Below are 18,622 nucleotides of genomic sequence, written 5' to 3' on the forward strand. Positions count from 1 at the left end.
AGAATGGTTTACATTTTCCACAACTGATTTTTTTTTTTTTTTTTTTCTCTTACAGAGACATTCCGATGCCCCTCGTCAGCTCAGGAGTAGAGCACGGCAACCTGCGAGAGCTGGCATTTGCAAGAATGAAAGACCTTGGAATACAGGTTTGAGTAAATGTGGCTGCCGGGTATACTGTAAAGACAAAGAAATCTCATCACACGTTATCTCCGGGGCTGCCACTCTTAGGCATTGCTGGTACCATTTGGGTCAGAAAGCTGATGTATGTTAGAGGTGTTCTGTGTAGCATGTAGAAGCTGAAGTGCATGGGACAAAGGCTGCCGCTGTCCCTTTGTCCCTTCTGACTTCTTCTGTGGCCTGTTGGCTTTATATTTACTAAGCAACTTCTCTCTCTTGACCCTGACAGAATGAAGGAAGCTGTTAGTTTCATGGTCTCTAGGGGTAGTGGTGAGTTTGAAATGAAGCATCCTAGAAACTTGTTAGGGCTTCTGAAGATATAAGCCAGGAGGGGTGCCTGGCCAGGGCATCAGGGGTTAGGCTCCGCTGTCGGAATGCAGTGCCATCAGTTGGGAGAGGGTGAGGGGAATCTGTTGACCGTGTGTGTTTAAGCATGGACCATGCTTTCAGAGAGATGGTTCCAAGGCTGGAACTGCACACATATGTGGACTTGCCCATGACTTGCTCAAATTACCGTGGAGGAAGAAAATTAGAACGTTGTCCAAATTTTTGAATATCATTGATTTATTCAACAAAAAAATAATATAATAATTAATTAATTAAATGTAATAGACAACTTTTCAGTTTTAGAAATAAGCAAATGCATGTAAGCAGATTAGCAGCACCACACAGGACTGTGGGCCTGCTCTGCTCTCCACTCTCCAGCTGGCCTCAGTCTCCCATCTCTGGCCTCCTAAGGACCCGCTTCTAGGGGACCAGCAGGCCTGGCTACTGGCAGTCTCCCTGTCTAGTGGTCTTCTTTAGTCCTGCCCCACCCAACCCTTGCTAGCCTCTGCAAAGTGGCCCAGGAGTAAATCCAAAGACCCAAGTCCCATAGGCAATGTTCTTAGCAGAAAGCACTTATCATCTCTGCCCTATAAAAAACAAACAAAACCATGCCCCAGGCAAAACCAGAAGTAGAAGCAGCAGATACCTGTTGACTGGCAGGTAACTCAGCCACACACAGTCTCCTGTATAGAGCTGGGCTGGAAGACAGACTCTGCTCTCAGTAGGTAAACTGCAGGATCTGGTGGCCACATCAGCAGAGTGTCCTTATGGGCAGGTTTCTCAAAGCATCAAAATACCTTTGTTTTTGCAAAACTGAATACTGAGCTCTTATAGATGTATTGTTAGTAAAATTGTTTGCATGATGTCATCAGATTTTCTAGCATGATCCTGTCTCACTGGTAGAACATATTAGAATACTGAAATTGTATTTATGGTTTATTCTGTAGGGGAAGAATGTGCCGTAGGACATATCACTGGATAATGCAAGGATTTTGTACTGCTGTGTCAGGCTGTAGAGCGTGCACACTGGGTTGAGATGCAGGAGTGAGGGCGGTTACAGATCCTGGCCACGCAGAGGAGGCATTGCATTGGCATTGTCTCCTGGAAGCTGTGCATGGCCAGGGATGTCCAAGAGCCATCTGTAGTTGAGGTTCACCTTGTGTCATGCATGATTCATGCTCCTTCTGCATCTCCCCTTCCTTCCTGCTCCCCATTCTTCCCCAGTGCCTTTCTTTAAAGGGAAACATGCCTTTAATATGTATCCTTTTGATACATCTAAAATGATATAACATTAGAAATATTAATGTCATACACAATGAAAATTTAAGGATTTGTTTTTGCTTTTCTGTGATCATATTTTAGGATGGTATTTTCAATCATATTTTCAGGTTGTGTTTTTCAAACAGTTAAATCTCTTGGGCAAAACTGTTTTCTAACTTTCTAACTTAATGTTCTATATTCCCCAAGATAATATATGATCTCTTTGAATTCTGAATTCATTTCAAAAGGAAAACTGTACTTCACAAATTCCCATCCTCAAATTTAGTAAAGATGGCTTTTTTAAGTTTTCATTCTTTTGTTTCAGTGTAAGTTATGTTCAGATTTGATTTTGAGCCCAGGATTTATTTTAAATGAACATTGAGTGAGTTACTACTTTGATTTGATTTTTTTTTTTTTTTCCCCTTTTGGCAGTGCCGAGATGTGAGAACCAGGGAGGTTGGAATCCAAGAAATTCATCACAAAGTGCGGCCATACCAGGTCAGTCTCCTTTAAATCCATCCCAGTGTACCCCACCTGCTCAAAGAGCAAACCCAGAAATGAATGAATAACTCAGCAGAGCAGAGAGCAGCCAGTCAGGCAAGCCAGGCATGAGAGTCCCTGAGTTATGGAAGGGCCAGGTTAGGAGAGCCAAGGCTATGCCTTGTTTTTCATCAGTGGGGACTCAGAGCTCCAGTCATTTGATTTGAATGTACTCAAGTGTGAGTAGCTGCCCATGACTAGGGGCTGCCTTCCTGTGGAGAGCCTTGCTGGTCTCTTCTTTGTAACTGTCAAGTTCTTGTCCTTTGGCAGTGACTCAGGGAGTAGATGGCAGCAGCTACCTGGCTTCCCCAGACCTTCAGCACAGTGCCCTGAGGCATTCAGGGTAACTTCACTTTCATACATCTATAATGTCTAACTTGGTGTGACATTTTCTATGGGGCACAATTCTTGGTAGCCCCATGTGAGAGAGGCTAGAATAAATGAGCTCTGTATCAGTGTTTCTGTTCTTAATATGAACTGTTGTTGACATTAAAGGGCCTTTCAAGGGAAAAAGTAGACCCAACATATCTAATCATTTTGGCAAGTTCTTAATCTGATTCTATACCAAACACTAGGCTGAGGGTTGCTGATTTTGCTTTGAGTGTGTTCTCCCCATTTATAGGGTGTGTCTGTTACATCCTTATCCAAATATGTAGAATTCTGAATGTACACCTCTTGCTCCTTAGTGTTCAGAATCATCTCTACAGCAGGTCGAAGAGTCAGAACCTATGTAGATTTCGACCACTGAAGTCCCCATGCAGCTGTCATTCACCCTCTTTGAGAAAGTGCACTCTAGCAATTGGATTTGAACATGCTCATTCCTTCCTAGGTGTATTTCACAAACCCTGTCTATGTTATTCTCTTAAATCCCATTGAGAAACAAGAAACAAGGATCCCCACACACATACAAAGTAGGCTTTAGTGGAAGAAGTAGGGACTGGACAGGGAAACCATTGACTATCTGACGGTTTGAAAGCAAGATGGGGAGTGGGAAGCATTCTGAAAGCCCCACATGTGATTTAATCTGTAGTTTTGTCTTAGAGACAATACATAGGACATCATAAATTTACATAGAAGCAGTCACTGAGCTGGATAGCTCTGAGAATCTCAAGGTTAGTTAAGTTCAAATATTTGTAAAATTGTTCTCCATTTATAATAGTCCATGAACAAGACATGAACTCTTGTTTAATCCTGTGCTACTTGAGAGGAGGCAAATAAAAAACATAATTAGTGATGATTCATCCTTTGTTCCTAGCTGAACATTAGCCTAAACACATCCATGCACTTGTAAAAGTGATTTTGGTTCTCTAATTCTGAATGAGGCTCTTCATGGCTTTTTATCGAACAGGTTGAGTTGGTCCGGAGAGATTATGTTGCCAATGGAGGCTGGGAAACCTTCCTGTCCTACGAAGATCCTGACCAGGACATTCTGATTGGCCTGCTGAGGCTACGGAAGTGCTCTGAGGAAACCTTCCGGTTTGAACTGGGTGGAGGTGTTTCCATAGTCCGGGAGCTCCATGTGTACGGGAGTGTAGTCCCTGTCAGCAGCCGGGACCCCTCCAAATTCCAGCATCAGGTACCCGCGTCCTGCCTCCAGTGGGCCTGTAGTTAGGAAATTGCCTGAGACGGGAAGAGACGGTGGGGTGAGGAGGGAAGGGAGACGTAGGGTGGGAAAGAGCATAGGAACAAGGGTTCATTTTGTTCAGGGCCATTCCAGCTCCATGTTCCTCCCTTGTGGTTCCATGGGTGTCGGGAGACAACAGATACACCAGTGTGCCTGCTTAAACAAAACTGTTTCACTTCCTGTGGAATCAAATGAGGTAATGGCAGGAATGTGATTCACAGGTGTAATATGTATAAATCCCTGTTCTAACCTCAACGATCTAAAGTTAGAAATCCGTGGTGTTCAGTTTCAGGAAAATACATTAACAACAGTAATAGTAGGTTTAAGGTAAACCCAATTGGATGATGTAAGAATTTTGCCACATTCCAGACCCTTTAAAAAGTGGAAGGTGAGTTGAATAAGTAAGACCTGTTACTCCAGACTCCTAGACCTGGAGGTGCCTAGACCTTACCTAAAGAGAAAGACGAGGAGGGAGTCAGCCCTACGCTGACCCGTCACCCAGAATGCCGTAGCTGGCTCTCGTCACAGTGCCGACTTCTTCACGGAGTCGCGGAGTGTGCTTTGGGCAGGGTCCAGGGGTTTCCTTTTCCTTAACCATCAATAGCTTTTTATCACCTTTTAAGACATTGTACCAACCTCTCTTAATGGTCTTCCTTCCCCTCTTAATCCACGAACTCCTTGGTGCTCCTCCTAGGGGTTCGGCATGCTGCTGATGGAAGAAGCGGAAAGAATAGCTCTGGAAGAGCATGGATCTGGGAAAATCGCCGTTATATCAGGTGACTGGGGAGGAGTTCACGATTCACACTTTGACACCACAGTGAGGTTCACTCTCGCCTCTGTATAGTTACTCTGTTCAGAACTGGTCTGAAGGGCTCGTGCTCAAACCTTCAGGAAATGTCTGAGCATTTGGGTCAGCTCAAGCTTCTGGAAGCATTCTGCTGTCCAGCACCAGGCCAGCAACCTGTGCGCATTCCCTGCTTGTCTGACCTCTGCTCACGTGGTCAGCTTCTCTCTTGTGCTTATGCCGGCTGCTCTGTCTGTGGAAGTGGAGTTTGGTAGTATGGCCTAAGGAAATGTCAACAGTGCAGACCTGAGATGTTGCTGCAGGATGGATGATTGAAGGCAGCCTGTAGTTCTTGCCCCTTCCAGGATGCTACTGTGGCCTTTGCTCCTGAGTGACAGCATTTCCATTTGGAAGTAGGAGGGAGGAAGAAATTTTCCTCTGCCCTCTTAGGGTCCCAGGCCAGATCCAAAAATTAAATGAGCAACGACAAATTAACAGGAGGAACATGTACATATTAACATAAAATGAGTAAGACCCAGGAGCCTTCAGAGGAAATGAAGACTGGGAGATGCATGGGAATGTGCGTGTTTTAAAACTAAGTTGATGAAGGTGGAGAGTCATGGGAAAACAGGAAAAATAGGAGGAGGGATATGGTCAGGCCGAGAGTAATCAACTGGGGACTTAGCAAGGCCTGTTGGTTCCTCTTGGTACCTCTCCATCCTTAGAGGTAAGGATGTTCTCCCCTCCAGGATGGGCTGGAGGAGTCTTCGGGAAGGTCAGGCAGGGCAAGGTCCGAGCTCTTCCTGAACGTGCTGTGTTCTCAGTTCCTCCAGCCTTTGCCAAGGCGTCTGCGTGGACTTGTGTATCTGAATCCTATAAGAGCCACCCTCCACCCCACTGCTGAGCAAGACATCTTAAGTTGGGGAGGAAACATGAAAGGAGATTGGTCGGGGGAGCAGGAAATGATGGACAACCCCTTTGCTCTCACTCCTCGGTGTGGTGTCCCTGTAAGAAAAACGACTAATAACTAGTAAGGAGTCCAAGGTGCCGAAAGGCAGAATCAGAATTTGTGATGTATTTGCTCCCGGAATGCATTTTCTTTTCCTGTTTGACTACCACATTCCAAAAGCTCACCTGTGGCCTGAGAAATACTCTTCTCTGAAAATTAAAGCTGAAATGAGGTTTTTAAAAGAAAAATCAATCAGAAGTTGCCAGTCAATAAATCAGTACTGGTGCCCAGGTCTTCATGATCATAATTATAGAAATATGATCACACAGGTTCACTTAATCATTTAGTCTGGCTTGGGTTTTTGATGTTACCCAGATACATAATGTATTTCTTAGCATATCTAGCTTTTTCCATTTTTCTCCATTACTTTAATCCCACAAAGTAGTACCTGGCTGAGGCTACCTGACTGTCACTGATGAGTGATAGAAAGCGATTCCCTCTCCCGGCTTACCCTGTACTTGGCCAGGAGTACCAGGAAAGGGCAGCCTGCCTCAGAATGCCTTCTGCCTGTGCATCTGGGCGGGGCTGGCAACACCTGAGCCTCAGGTTGTCGTGGGCTTCGAGATCACCCAGAGAGCTGCCTAAAGTCATTTCCGTACATTCTGGTCTAGTTGGGGGCTGAGAGCCCACAACTGCTCACCAGCCAGTGGCTGCCTCACATTATCTCCAGACCACATCAGAGGCTAGACTTTAGTATTCTCCCAACACTATGCTCTCTTCCCAGTTGTTAAGGTGACCCTAACTGTCTGACCTGCAGCCCTACACTCCGGATGGCTTTGAGACACGTGCTTTTTCTGGTGTTTGGGACCCTATCAGGTTTCCATTCTCCATCACTGCCTTCCTGCCACCCCTTTTCCCTCAGAAGTATCCACCCAGGGCCCCTGACATGCCTGAGGTCAAGTACAATTGCACATAAGAGCCTCTGTCTGTTTTTTCTGAGCAGCGTGTCTTTCTGAGTGGGAGTCAGCATCTGTCCTCACCAGCTTTTTATCATACTCTAAATGATAGCTCAATTTCATGTCTTCTGCATGGTGAATTTCTAAAATAACAAGAAGCCACTTGTTTAGGGAAGCAGGCAAGAGAACCTTTGTCCGCTGCGGTGCTGGGTCTCCTCCTCCCCGGCACCCTGCAGAGGGTTCTTCAGCCAGAATGGGTTTCGATAGGAACGGCCCTGGAAGGGCTTCCTGGAACTAAAGTGAGTTCTTTGGGAGAAAGGTTGGTGAGCATTGATTCCTGCCCTCTGGCCTGGGAGCCCCACCATTGTAGTAAGGAAAACCACAAATGGCCTCCTTGACTTCCTGTTTAACTCTGATCAGCCTTCACAAGGAGACACTGAACGCATTTGCTATGTGGCAGATGTCTTTTATTGCTCTTAGTTAGCAGTCTATCATGGGTCTGAGAGATCTTAGTACAGAACTTAGGGAAAGTAGATAGCAAGTGTTTATTACTGTGCCGTGTGTTGATAGTTTTTCCTTCAATTTTTTGTAAATGGGGTAGTGATGGTGTGTGTGTGTGTGTGTATGCTCACATGTATTTTTTTAATTTATTTTTATTTCATGTGCATTGGTATTTTTTGCCTGCATATATGTCTTTGTGATGATGTCAGATCCCCTGGAACTAGAGTTACAGAAATGTGAGCTGTCATGTGGGTGCTGGGAATTGAACCTGGGTCCTCTGGAAGAGCAGCAAGTGCTCATAACTGCTGAGCGATCTCTCCCATCTCTCCAGCCCCACATGTATGTTTTAACTGGTATTTTTAAAAAAAAGTCGTACAGTTGCTCTCTGTACATTGAACCTTAAACAAAACTCTAATGATACACGGTACTGCTGTTTGTGGGGTGCATGTCATGAATGGCACTATTAGATGTGGCATAGAAAATATATGGCTGGTAAAGAGTTTGCAGGGAGCCAAGGCTCCATTCCTGCCTTGCCAACCACTCTCCTTGTGATCTAATGAATTTCATGGTCTTTATTAAAATCAGGTCCATCAGGTTATCTTTGACCGTTATAGTCTGGTGTCTTAGTTAGGGTTCTATTGCTGTGAACCATGACCACAGCAACTCTTATAAAGGAAAACATTTAATTGGGGCTGGCTTACAATACAGAGGCTTAGTCCATTATCATCATGGCAGAAAGTATGGCAGTGTGCAGGAAAACATGGTTCTGGAGAGGGAGCTGAGAGTTCTACATCTTGATCCACAGGCAGCAGGACAACTTTGTGCCACACTGGGCATAGCTTAAATATATGAGACTTCATAGCCAGCGCCCACAGTGACACACTTCCTCCAACAAGGCCACACCTCCTATTAGTGCCACTGCCCATGGGCTAAGCATCTAAACACAAGTCTATGGGAGCCATTCCTGTTCAAACCACCACATCTGGCCTCTTGGTTCTCAGCGGGACCACTTGGGTTTTACTGATTACACTTCACCAGCCCCTTTTCTGATACCATAGATGACCCTTTAATTTCTTCAGTAATGGATTCCATTCTCCTTCTCAGCTGGTATTTGATGATGAAATTGGTGGTGCTAAAGTTCCATAGGCAGTTGATCCCAGCCGTGGGTTGTGGGTACATAACATGGGTCACCACTGGACTACTGTTTTCCCGGACGGTGTTCTCAGCTCGTAACTCTGCTCTCTCTGTGTCCCTGGCTTTCTTCTAAGTCCCACACATGTTGGCACAGCTGTTCTGTCTTCACATGATTCATGAGGAGAAGTGAGAGAGGATCGGTTGTCATTTCCTTGCCCTGGCTATAAGAGTAACGCATTTATGTAGAACTCTGATTCATTGTGACTTCCCTTCATCTTGGCCGGGGGTTTTCTTTGTTACTTAGTTACTTTGTTACTTTGTATAATCCGGCGCTCTACCTCTAGACAGTACTAGTAACTTCACTGTAGGTCTGACTTGAACCACTAGTAGAAAGGTTCTGTATATTCTCATTTTCCCTATTTATAAACATTGTTTCTATCTGTGTATTTATTGAAAACTGCGCACTGTGTGCTTGGTGAATATAGCTACATGAGAAAAATTAAAAACTGCTTTAAGCAATTAGATGAATTACTTTCTAAGAGGCATTCAAGTTCACTCACTTTTTTAAAGTACAAGTTAACTGTCAACTTTGTGAAAATTATTTAAAAACCAAAAATGAAATATTTAGCTTCATCACCATCAAAATCACTAGGTGTGTTGAGGGGAAAAATAAAAATATCTATAATCTCAATACTTGAGAGTCTGAGACAGGAGAATTGCCATGAGTTCAAGGCCATCATGGGCTACAGAGTGAGACTCTTATCTCAGAAGGAGAGGTATAATGTTGAGTTGCCTTCTGGGAACTGGGTCTCCACCATTGTCCCCATCTTTAGGGGAGGATGAGACGGCCGCTCCTTAGGCTCCAGGTCATCTCTCCACCAGGACTGGCTGCTTTCTGCCTCAAAAAACATGGGCCAATCAGGGTTCTAAAGACAACTAGTTTAGCCAGGCGGTGGGGGCACACGACTCTAATCACAGCACCTGGGAGGCAGAGGCAGGCATATCTGTGAGTTCTAGGCCAGCATGGTCTACAAGGTGAGTTCTGTTAAACAGAGAAACCCTGTCTCAAAAAAATAATGATGGGTAGGAACTGTCTGTTAGCTGTTGCTCAGTTGCAAAGCAGTTAGTCCCAGTTGTGTTCAAGGTCTTCGGTGTCTGAGCAGTTGACCTGAACGGCTTCTATGTGTGCCCAGCTAGTTAAGATGAACAAATTGTGTTTACTTAAAAAACGTGGTGTTTACCTCTATGGTGATCAGCAGTCTGTCCTTCTAACATCAAGAAGCAGTTTATCTCATCCTTCATGTATGAGGAAGGACCTCTACTGTGGAAACTAACTACACTCTTTCAAATGCCATCACTAATAATTACCATGGAAACCAGAATTCTGATGTCACAATGCCCATACCATTTCTACAAGGGCAAATATAATCATCAATAGCCACTGTTTAAAAAGCCATTTAGCACCTTCAACAGAATAAGGATTTTTTTTTTTCTTTTGGCAATTTTGGCTAGGTATCAGCTTTAATCATGTTACTGTTTCAGTTTGCCAAGCTAATTACTATGCGGTAAGATGGACAGCTATTCCCCAAGCTCCCTGACTACCTTCGTCATAAGCAGTATTCTATTTGTGTTCTTTCAAGTAGAAAATTAATATGGCCATTGGCCAAGAGCTGTACAAGCCTGATAGATCACACAGTGATGGTAAGAGATGAGAAAAGGTCTGAATGGTTGATGTCAGAAACCTCTCAAGTCAGAGCCTGATAGCCATTTTGTTTAAATCTATTACAATGCCAATGATGATGGCCGGGAGATCTAAATACAGGGTGAGTGAAACAGTCACCATGGATATAAGGTCATTCTTAATCATCTTACTCAAAGCCATATGACTGACCTAAAGCTGTGACTACAGTCCCCAGTAGTCAAAAATCAATGTGTCTGTGCCTTATATAACCCAGTATGGCTTCCTAGGACAAAAATTAATGGTCTTGTGCCCCAGAGCCCCTGATTAATAATGTTCTGTGTGGGCAGAAAATAGCAGTTGTTTCCTTAGGCTATGACCAGCTAAGATTTACTTCCTGGATCTGAGAAACCTCACCTGTATCCCAGGCTCCTACATGGCTCACCATTTTGGGTCAAGGTTATTTTATTCTTTGCATTATAATCTAGTTGAAAAGCAGAGTCCATTTGTAGCCGGTTGTGCCTGATAATGGACTCATAATCCTACCAGAGTCCCCAGAAGAGCTTCTCTTTATTATGGCAGACTATTTGCTAATGGGCCAGGAAGCCTGCCAAATGCAAACTGGTTTGTACCACATGTGCATGTGTGTTAATACAGGACTTAGCAAAAAGGAAGAGAAAGAGTGTTTCCTCTTTTGTGCTCTCTCCTTCACCCTTTGTATAATTTTCTTTTAAGTAAATTACCCTGCAGCATCCCCTAACTAAATGCACGTTTTCTGGCTTCCACTACCTTCTTCCACTTTGGTATTCTAACGGTGATCATGCCTATTGTTTTTTTGATATGTGTTCCAATGGGCTTGTTTTTATCATTACTATCATCTTGCTTTTAAAGACAATAGATACAGCATAAAGTATTGTACTGTTACAAGTCCTCTATTAACTTCATCATCATTATTAATCAGACTGGCATTGATAGCATAGACTGCTATTCGGCTAAATAATAAGTTGACTGCATGTTTGCTAATTGATGTCTCTTGTAGTTCAGCCATGGAGGGATGGTTGCCTGGCTTGTCTCAGGAGTACTTGACATTTGTCTCTTGTAGCTGAATCAGGTACCACTTCGTTAGAAATGAATGAGGTACCATCCCACACTAAGCATCATATGACCTCCTTAGTGCTTATGCTTACAATAGTCCCCAGTAGGCTACCATTTAGATCTTGTAGGTTTCTGAGTCTTGGGGACATTTCCCCAACAGAAGCAATAGCACTGATGCAGCAGCCTGTCAGAGTGGAACTGCATTTTGGCTTTTACCTGTTAGCCTTCTGTGTTTCAGAAATGTCGCCATCCAAAGGCTAGCCTCGCTTGCTCCCATGGCCATGCTGTGGGTTTCTACCCAGTCCTGTTCCTGGTTTGTGGATATTGCCAGTAATGGTTGTATGCTTTCACTTAGAAGGAGAAATGGGTTGTACCATGTGGTCAGTGCTAATATCCCTAAAAGTTCTGGAAGCTTTGAGGTTATTAGCTGCTTGCCTTTATTGTAAAGGTGAACGCTGCTCAGGTGTCTTGCTGGGGAAGCAGGCCTGGTCTGTCTTAATGCTTTACTGCAACCTAAACTCCTCCTCAACTCTCCTAGGGACAGTATTGGGGTTTCTCCATAAGCATTTGACATGGCCTTAACCCATTTAATTTAATAATGTTTTATTGTTTATGTCTGTTAGAGGCAGGATTCTTTCCCTGAAGGTGAGTAGATACTGATAAATAATACTGAAAATATTGCTACAGCCCTCTAAGCCAGGAGTTTGTAGCGCCTTTCAGTTTGGGGATTTCTGCTTCCAACACATCCCATGGCATATTTCCACTCTTCTGTCATCCCAGCCTGAGCTCTGCACTCTGACAGAAGTTCTTCTCTCTCTGAAGCAAAGGAATTAAAGTAGTAGTTGTGGGCTAGTTTGTTGATGCTCCCCCGTTCTGCCTCCCTCAGATGGCTGTCTAGTGAGCCCACCACCTCAGGAATGTTGGTATACCAGTCCAAGGCCCCAAGATCTATGAGGCCCGTTCCTTCTTCCTGTGAATCGTATACAAGTTCCTGGTTGTTCAGATTATTTGACTAACAGAATCCTCCCCCTGCTTCAGATCTAGAGGTTTAAAACAGAAATTACTTATTTGCTCAGTAATGGTATGTGAGAACGTCAGCAGGACATAGAGATGGTTTTTCTCTGGTCTGTGCTGTGACAGGCCTTAGCTGGAGCAGCTTCAGAGCCCGGGTAGCCTGGACAAGACTGTCGACATGAGCACCTTGGTTCTGAGAGCAAAGAGAAAAGAGTTCTTCTCCATTGGGTGGAAGTACTTAGGAAGAATTGATACTAACTTTTTTTAAATCTGTTTGATAGAATTTACCCACAGCTATTTAATCCTGGCCTCCCTGGTCATTTATTTATTTAAGAATAGGAGGGATGTCATGTGATTGTGAGCCTGATTCTCCTTGCAGAGTTTGGACTCTTTAATGTCAGCGTCTGTGTTTCTGAAGAATTTGTCCATTTCATGTAGGTTGTCCAGTGTTGTAACTGTGTGTCCCTACACGGGTGTGTGGGTTCATGCGGGTCCATGGAATGAAGACTCAGAGGGATCTTAAGGATGAATCTAGCCTTTCATGGCTACAGGGGGGTCCAGCCTCGAAGGACTGAAGTACTATCCCTTCACCTAGGGCATTTTAATTTTCTCTCTATTTACAGTTTAGCCAGTTAATTTCCGTACCTTCAAAGCAACCTAAAAGGAGCTCCTAGAGACCAAATGCCAAGTGCAAATTACTTGATTTCTCAGGTACCATGATCTTCAGGGTTTCCTGAACCAAGTTTTGCATAGGCCTTTGATCCTTGGGGAACTCTCTGATCCTTGACTCTCAGACAAGATTCACAGAGGGCGATAAGAGAAACAAAAGGTAAGAAAAACAAAGATGTGGTTAAACAAAGGAAGGATTAGGGCTAGGTGCTGCTCTCTGGAGCCAGGCCAGGAGCTCGGCAGGAATGCACTACACAGTGTGTTTGTTCATAATTTTTCCGTAGTATGATCTCATAATTATGTTTCTTTCTATAAACACAGTAGTAATGCCTCCTGTTTTATTAAGATGTTTTGATACATTTATCTAGTTGGGGAGGCAGTTGCATGTGTATGTGTGGAGGTGAGAGGACAGCTTTTGAGAGTCGCTTCTCACCTTCCAATGTCCCCACTTGTTTCTATTTTAGAGATGTGTTCTCTGAGGTGAGGTTGGACAGCTTTAAGAGTGAACTTATGACTTTGTTTATTTTCTGTTCAGTATTTTATCCCCAGTTTCTGTCATCGCCTTTCTTGTGCTGGCTTTGAGTTTAATATGCTCATTTTCCATCTCCCTCATTTCTCGATTTTGAGATATTTGTTTTCAATGTAACCATTTGCAGCTATAAATTTCTCTCTGAATGCTGCCTTTGCTGGACTCAGTGAATTTGGGAGTGAAGTATATTCACTTTTTTAACAAAAAAAGCCTGGGGTCTTTCTCTGAGACCCAGATTGGCCTAGAACTCACTATGTACTCCAGGCTAGTCTCAAGCATATGGCAGTTCTCCTCCCTCAACCTTGTGAGTCCTGGGACTACAGGAGTGAGCCACCGGTCTGCTTTGCTTCCACATTTGTTATTCATGGTGGTTTCCAACTCCCTGAGATTACTTCTGTGGCCCTTTGGTCATTTAAGAGTAGATTACTTAATTTCCACATATTTATCATGGGTTCTGCAGTTTTTATCATGTGTGCAAGAGTGTGTGTGTGTAATAAAATGTCTTCAACCTCACAAGTAACTGTCCAGGTCTGAACACTGGTACTAATTCCTGCTCGAGGCAGAGAGAAAGCTCGACGATTAGAGATGGGTAGAGACCCCACCCAGAAGCTGGTGTCTTAAGAGGCTTCCAGCTCAGCAGCATGCCTCACGACTACATGGGTACTGTGGTTTTCTGAGGTGGGTATGAGGGGCGGGTCACCCCAGAACAGCTGCATCACCAGAGTCCGACGCCATCGTAGATGACCACCTCTGTGGGTGCTGCAGCAGGAGGCCCTGCCTCTGGGTTACCCTCCCCCACTGTGTGCTCCAGCATCTCCCTTCCGCCCGTTACTGATTTCGGGTTTCACTCCACTCTGGTAGGAAAGGGTATTTTGTCTGGTTTCAGTGTTTTTCTGGCCTGACAAGATTTCCCCACAGAGTACGCCTTGTGCACCTGTGAAACTCTTTGCTCTGCTGTTGGCAGTGGTACGATGTCGTTCAAGCATTGGCCCTAGCCCATCTGTCCTTCCCACTGTGTGCTGTCCTTACCACAGATTCTGTCTTTAGACCTGTGTGTCCATCCACATCAGTTTATAATTATTGTTGTATGAAATTGCCTTTTCAATTCCATAGGAAGTAAAGAGAAATTGTAAATTCAAACTAATGGCTTTTATGTTTGCTTGTGATTTTACCAGTGCCCTTCAGTTCTGATTGCTCCAAGTTCCTTCAGCTTTTCTTGTGAGGCAAGTCTAGTAACAAATGCCTTAGCTTTTGTTTATCTGGGGATGCCTTCCTCCTTTGTCCTTGTCAAATGTAGAATTCTTGGTTGGCTGGTCCTTTTCTTTCCATGGTTTAATAAGTAATCCCACAGTTCAGACTTCTTTGGTTTCTGCTCTCAGCTGTCAGTCACAATGAAGACCCCTTACATGTGACAGGTCATTTCTCTGGCTGCTTTCTGGATTCTCGATCCTCTCAGTTGGCCTCTGGCCAGAGGTCCTGGCCCCTCCCTTCACCAGGTCCCCCACACACACCCACACACACCCACACACACACACACACACACACACACACTATTGCATTGGCAAGACCTGGTATCACAAGATAGTTGACTCCAGTTGGTTTCTTGTGGTTTAGAGGCTGCCTTCTTTACCCTCCTACTCTACCATTTAAAGTCTGTGTCCAAGAAGCCGTCGGTGGAAGAGGGCTGTCTTGCTCCAGGCAGTAGATTGCCCAGTCCTTGGCTTCTTAGAGATGTGCTCGTGGTTTGAGACAAGAGAAGGTAGTGAGAGTGGCTGGTAGATAGCGTCGATCCTTCTGCTCTGGTGGCAGTGGCCACTCTGCTCTCCAGTCAGATGACATGCGCCCTCCCGAGTCAGACTGCCCTAAGAAAAGCCTGTAGGATGCCGGGCAGCATCACTGGCTTGGACATCACCATGGGAAATGATGGGATGTGGGACATCCAAATTCTGTTTAGATTTCTAAGTTTCCTGCTTCGGGTCTTTGTTCCTCTTACTGTGGAATCTTCAGAGAGCCCTTGCAGATGTGCGGAGGACGTTAGGCTGCTGGGTCACAGGGTCCCCGCAGGCGCCTCCCTCTTTGCAGTCAAGAATGGGATATTAATGACTTGCCGAAACTAGCCACCTTGAAGAGCTCGGTCTTATGTGGCTAACCTTTATCAATTTTGTAAAATTTTTTCCTTTTAACAGAACAGGAGAGAGATTGTCTGAAGATTTCAGGTCATTGAGTTAATTGGTTCTTTTTCAGATGTTGAGAATAAAAGCTTTTCCCTATTTCCATGTCAGTGTGTTTTTGAGTGAAATATTGCCATCCTTTTAGATCAGTGAGATGCAATAAAGTCTCATTTCAGTAGTAAATGCATGAAACGAATGAGTATATTCCCTGTATTAACACTGCAGCACATACTTAGCCCTCGATAAATAACTGATTAATTGAACCGAACGTAACTGAAACAGTTTCTTTGTCTGTTTCACTGTTTTTTTTTTTTTTTTTTATAAAATGACATAAATCATCATCTCAGTTTTTTTATATCTAATTTCTAAAACTCAGATTTCAGCTTTATGGGATAGATTAGCATATCTGTCTTTCTCATTTCAAGTTTGGCTATGGGAGTATGGTGATGTGGGCTCAATCTTCATTCAATCCAGTTAGCATTGCTAATGATAAAGGGCAGCCTCGTACCCCAAGAAAAGTGTCGGCGAACAAGAACACACCTCCAGATTTCCAACCCTTTCCTTGTCAGCATGAAAATCTCCACATCATTTACCAGTCTTCTTTCCTTGTGGAATACCGGGATACAATGTAGAAGCACATGCTCATTCGGGCGCTCGGTTCCCGGCATTATTTCCTCCTCTGTTCTTTTCCAGCTAGAACCCCAGCCTGCCTTCTCTTGTGTTTCCATCCGTGTGAAGGGTTGATTGATTTTCCATTGAAGGAAGTGTTCGTGTAGTTGAAACTGTCCCCGTTTTTATTTCATTTTATAAGCGTGACTGGAAACTGCCACAGGTAGGAAGGGAAGCCTGGTTTTGGTGGATTGTGACTTGTTGGCCACACCTGTGTGTCTTCGTCTGTCAGGCTGCTGTAGCGGATGCTCTAGGAGCAGGAGAGGTTTGCTTACTGCAGATCTGATGATAACATAGGGTCCAGCGTAGCAGCAGCACATTCAGTGTTGTGTGAAGATCCCTCATCTGAGGGGACACCGTGTGTCTTCACGTGGCTGAAGGGCAGAAAGATAAGCAGGCTCCCTCATATCCTCTGTAGGGGTCTAAATGCCACTCACGGGACTTCACCCCATGACTGAATCACCTCCTAAAGGCCTCACCTCTTACGCTGTTGCTCTGGGAGGGAGATCTTGACACAAGCATTTGGGAGAGAAAGCTGCATGTGACGCCGTGCAGATGAAGACAACCATATCCAAGAGCCCCTGCTGACATTTCCCCATCCCAGGTCCCTTCCCTTCTCAACTTCCTCTTTCCTCCTAGTGTCCTGACGTTTTGATTTTTTTTTTTTTTGCTACCTAATTATGCATCCCTTATCTATATAGTTTAGTGTTCTTGATGTTAATTTTAAGTAGGTGGACTTACATTGCGTGTTTACTCAGCTTTTGTAGTAAGGCTGAGTCAGCGTGTGCTATGGTCTGTGCATCTCTGCTGACAGTGTTGGGCCCTTTATGCAGGTGTCCCATGGCTCGTCCCAGTCTTGCTGGGTGTTGGGGTGCTAAGAAGCTCCACGTGGTGTGGAGCTCTTTACTTTCTGTGCCAGGTCTCCCCGTTTTGTCTTCAGGGCTGTGGCACACAGGTCTTTCAGGGTGTCTTCCGGGCTGCTCTCATGCTCTTGGTAGTTATATATCGTACTGCTCTTTTCAAACTGTCTGTTTCCGTCCGGTTTGCTGTGCTGTTGTCTGGGTAGGGCTTTCCCTCTCCACCTCTGTCGGGCTTCTTCAGTGGTTTCTAGTCAGTTCTGAATGCTTTCATCCTCTAGCTAATGTCAGCTTCCAGGACTCTCTCCCCACGTTTCTTAAGGCTCCGCTTGCACATATTTTAGACTCTGGCATGTCCACTGAGTAGCATGCCCTCTCCCGAACACATGGGGTTTCTCTGTGGTCTGTTGACTGCTTCTGACCAGACCTCCACTGTGCTAATCCTGCTGTGTCTAAATATGCCGCCAACAGTGCCCTCAGCCTACTCTTTCTTTCTTTCCTTTTCCTTCTTCCTTTTTTTTCTTTTTTCCCCCTCTTTTGTTTGGCATGGTCTCACTATGTATTTTTAGCCCTGGCTGGCCTGGAACTCACAGAGATCTGCCTTCCTCTGCCTCCCGAGTGCCCTGACCCAGCTGGCCTTCATCCTACTCATTTTTTTTAACTGTCTGGATTCCAGTGTTTTGTCAACTCTGTCCTATCGTGATTTATGTGTTCCAGTTGATTGGAAAGGTACTTACATTCAGCGTCTCTCTCCTTACACGTGGTGAACACGCTCCTTTACAGCCTTTGTGAGATGCCTTCCACCTGGAGTGCCTACGGCCTGTGGTCTCTCCTCATGTTGTCTTAGTGTATTTTGACTGCTTTGCTAATTGCCAGCAGTTTACATGAGAATTTGCTCTCGGTAATGTCTTAAACATTAGCTGTGTTAGCCACAGTCAAGGAAGACTTCTGCTTCCCTTTGCCCAGCCTCTGGGAGTGCTGGTTGGCCTAGGTCCTGTGGGAGACCCTGCTGAATCTCCATCTTGGCCAGACTCCCAATCTCTGTTCCTTGACCTCTTGAGTCTGTGAAGCAACTCCCTTCCTCAGTGGCTCCTGCCCAGCCCTGGCCGGGGGTGTGCAGTGTGGGGGTTGCAGCTAGCCAGGCCACTCACCTTACCCAGCCATGTGAATCTCCCTGCCCTTTCTGCACCGGCAGCTGCCTGAGTCAGAACAGCCGCCCCACTGTCCACCTCATCATTAGTGACTGCAAGATGCAGACAGCTTTGAGATTGAAGCGTTTTCAATTTTGCTCACGTGTTTTCACCGTCCTCAGCTAACACTTAACCCTGATCATGGGTCTGTGGTAATCAAGCCCAGTTATCTTCTCCATGCAGCGTGAATAATACTCAGCCCTTCCTTCCGCCCTTCCTCAGAGTCTGGTTTCCATCTCTCTTCACCTCTCTCTTACTCTTTCCACCAGATTGGAGTCAAATGGTGATGACCACGGTCTGTCAGGTTTTCCCACAAGTCTCCCCGTCTCCAGTAGTCGTCCTGTATGGGCTGCAGTCTGTTGCCAGCAGCAGCCCACTGCCTGCCAGGGTTACCTGGCCTTCCCTGGGATGTACTTTCTCCAAGCCTTCTATCGAAATGGAGGTTGCTGTCTCTCAGTTCCTCCAGTGGTTTGTCACACAAAAGACCTTGAGACCTAG

General features: G+C 45.0%; 1 protein-coding gene and 2 long non-coding RNA genes across 5 annotated transcripts in view; 1 reads left to right on the forward strand and 2 right to left on the reverse strand.

The window, feature by feature from the left end:
• Elp3 (elongator acetyltransferase complex subunit 3) overlaps positions 1 to 18,622 on the forward strand; it is a 68,780-nt gene that overhangs the window by 43,693 nt on the left and 6,465 nt on the right. For all 3 annotated transcript variants that reach the window (XM_059273453.1, XM_059273455.1, XM_059273454.1), the window contains exons 11-14: positions 56 to 146; positions 2,197 to 2,262; positions 3,653 to 3,880; positions 4,623 to 4,704. In XM_059273453.1, coding sequence (XP_059129436.1) covers positions 56 to 146; positions 2,197 to 2,262; positions 3,653 to 3,880; positions 4,623 to 4,704 — 467 coding nt within the window. The remainder of the gene's footprint in view (positions 1 to 55; positions 147 to 2,196; positions 2,263 to 3,652; positions 3,881 to 4,622; positions 4,705 to 18,622) is intronic.
• LOC131919306 (uncharacterized) lies at positions 3,210 to 4,854 on the reverse strand. The gene is made up of 2 exons (XR_009381216.1): positions 4,565 to 4,854; positions 3,210 to 3,924 (listed from the first exon to the last, which is right to left on the reverse strand). It is a non-coding gene; the product is annotated as an uncharacterized LOC131919306 (long non-coding RNA).
• LOC131919304 (uncharacterized) lies at positions 8,161 to 9,614 on the reverse strand. Its single transcript, XR_009381215.1, has 2 exons — positions 9,494 to 9,614; positions 8,161 to 8,473 (listed from the first exon to the last, which is right to left on the reverse strand). It is a non-coding gene; the product is annotated as an uncharacterized LOC131919304 (long non-coding RNA).

Source organism: Peromyscus eremicus, chromosome 9, assembly GCF_949786415.1.
Source record: "Peromyscus eremicus chromosome 9, PerEre_H2_v1, whole genome shotgun sequence".
NCBI lineage: Eukaryota > Metazoa > Chordata > Mammalia > Rodentia > Cricetidae > Peromyscus > Peromyscus eremicus.